The 1,820-nt window shown below is 16.3% G+C and overlaps 1 protein-coding gene across 1 annotated transcript; it reads right to left on the reverse strand.

The window, feature by feature from the left end:
* Positions 1-254: 254 nt before the first annotated feature.
* PGAL8A_00055200 (6-cysteine protein, putative) lies at positions 255-1,304 on the reverse strand (the record flags this gene model as incomplete). The annotated part of the gene is made up of 1 exon (XM_028674575.1): positions 255-1,304. The coding sequence occupies one exon, from the start codon at positions 1,302-1,304 to the stop codon at positions 255-257; it is 1,050 nt and encodes a 349-aa protein (XP_028530914.1).
* Positions 1,305-1,820: the final 516 nt, after the last annotated feature.

Genomic DNA, 1,820 nt, shown 5'->3' on the forward strand with positions numbered 1-1,820 from the left:
ATACTAAAAAAAAGTAAAGATAAAATAGAAAAGGTAAAATTCTAAATTATAAAAACTATTCAAAAATTAAGTATATATAGTAGATTTAAGAGGAGAAAAAAAAAAAATATAATGATATATTTTTTTTTATTTTGTAATATTATAAATTAAAAAATTTTACGCAAAGAAATAATAATTTAAAAAAATTAAAAAAGAGTGATTCATTTTTTTTTAATTTAAAATAAGAACACAAAAATAAAGTATATATGTATGTATTAATTATAAATTGCAATATATAAATATGTGAAAATTAAAACAGTAAGTAAAAAAGAATAATGTTCTAATATAGAGTTTCCTTCATTTTCATCACTTATGTTATTCCTATTTGGTATTTTCTTATTTATTTTCTCTTCAGTTTTTCCTTTATTATATATATTATAAGCAAATAAACTAGAATTTTTTTCTAAATTTAAAAAAAGAGTACCAGAATAAAAATCAGATGAAGAAAAGTCAATAATTATGCAAGAGCATTTAATTATTAACGTTTCTTGAATGGAAGATGGTAATAATAAATAAGATGACAATTTTTTTTTTTTATTATCATTATAATAAAAAAAAGATTCTGGAATTACTTTAGCACCATTAATCAAACCAAAGATATTAGTTTCTTCATTATTTTCATCCAAAACCATATGAAAACAAAATAATGGTGAAATAATAAAATTACTATTTGCATTACTAGAACATTGAAAAAAGATAGTATCATTTGCATTGCCATCAATAGTACAATTATTATTATGTTTTATATATAAATTTTTTTCTGAAGGATTTTCATTTTTCCTTATGTTTTCTGAATAATAAAAATTACAACTTTTCACTTTTTTTGTGTTTTTTGAAATTTTAACATTCAATTTAAATGCTTTTTTTTTATCTTTATCAATACAATAACAAGAAAAAATTATATTTTCATATGTATTATGAGGTATAAAGAAAGAATATAAGTGTAATGAATTACCTTCATATAAAATAATATCAGGTAATAATTCTTCTAATTTTTTTAATTTTTTATCATTGTTTACCATAATATTATTAAAACATATATTATCGTTACTTATCTTAATTTTGTTAAAATATATGCTTTCATTATTTTTTAAAAAATCAGTAGGACAATATAAATTTACTTGTTTACCAAATTCAGTAGTTATGTTACATTCTTTTTCGTTATTATATTCTGAAATACAAAGTATTAAATCATCCTTTTCCATAAGACAAAAAACATTTTTTTTAAATTCTAATACAATTATTATAAACAAAATAGTAATCATTAAAAATATTGACCTTAAAAAAATATATCTTTTTACAACGAAAAAACAAATATTATACATATTTTTATAGATATTTTATAAAAAGACATACTTATATAAGTATATTCACTATTTTAAAAAATATAATTTGATTTTAAAAGTTTATTAAAAAATGAAACGATATGTTTATATATAAATAATTCAAAATGTTAATCTCAAGATAATATTAATAACAATGCAAAAAACATAAAAAAATTAAATCCAATATGATAAAAACATTATTTCTAAAGTAAATTATAATTACAAATAAAAAAAAAATTAAAATATTTTTCTATTTAATAAGTATAGTTATTTACAAATATAAAATATAGAATAATATGAAAACTGTTAAGAAAAAAAAAAGATTTAATGTTCTTCTAAGAATATATAATAATAAAAGTATATAACAATATAAATATATATATGTATATATATGTATTTAAACTTATATTTTAAAAGAGAATATTCATCAAAAAATAAATTTGTTACAACATATGT

The sequence above is a fragment of the Plasmodium gallinaceum genome, assembly GCF_900005855.1.
Source record: "Plasmodium gallinaceum strain 8A genome assembly, contig: PGAL8A_v1_42, whole genome shotgun sequence".
Taxonomy (NCBI): Eukaryota; Apicomplexa; class Aconoidasida; order Haemosporida; family Plasmodiidae; genus Plasmodium; species Plasmodium gallinaceum.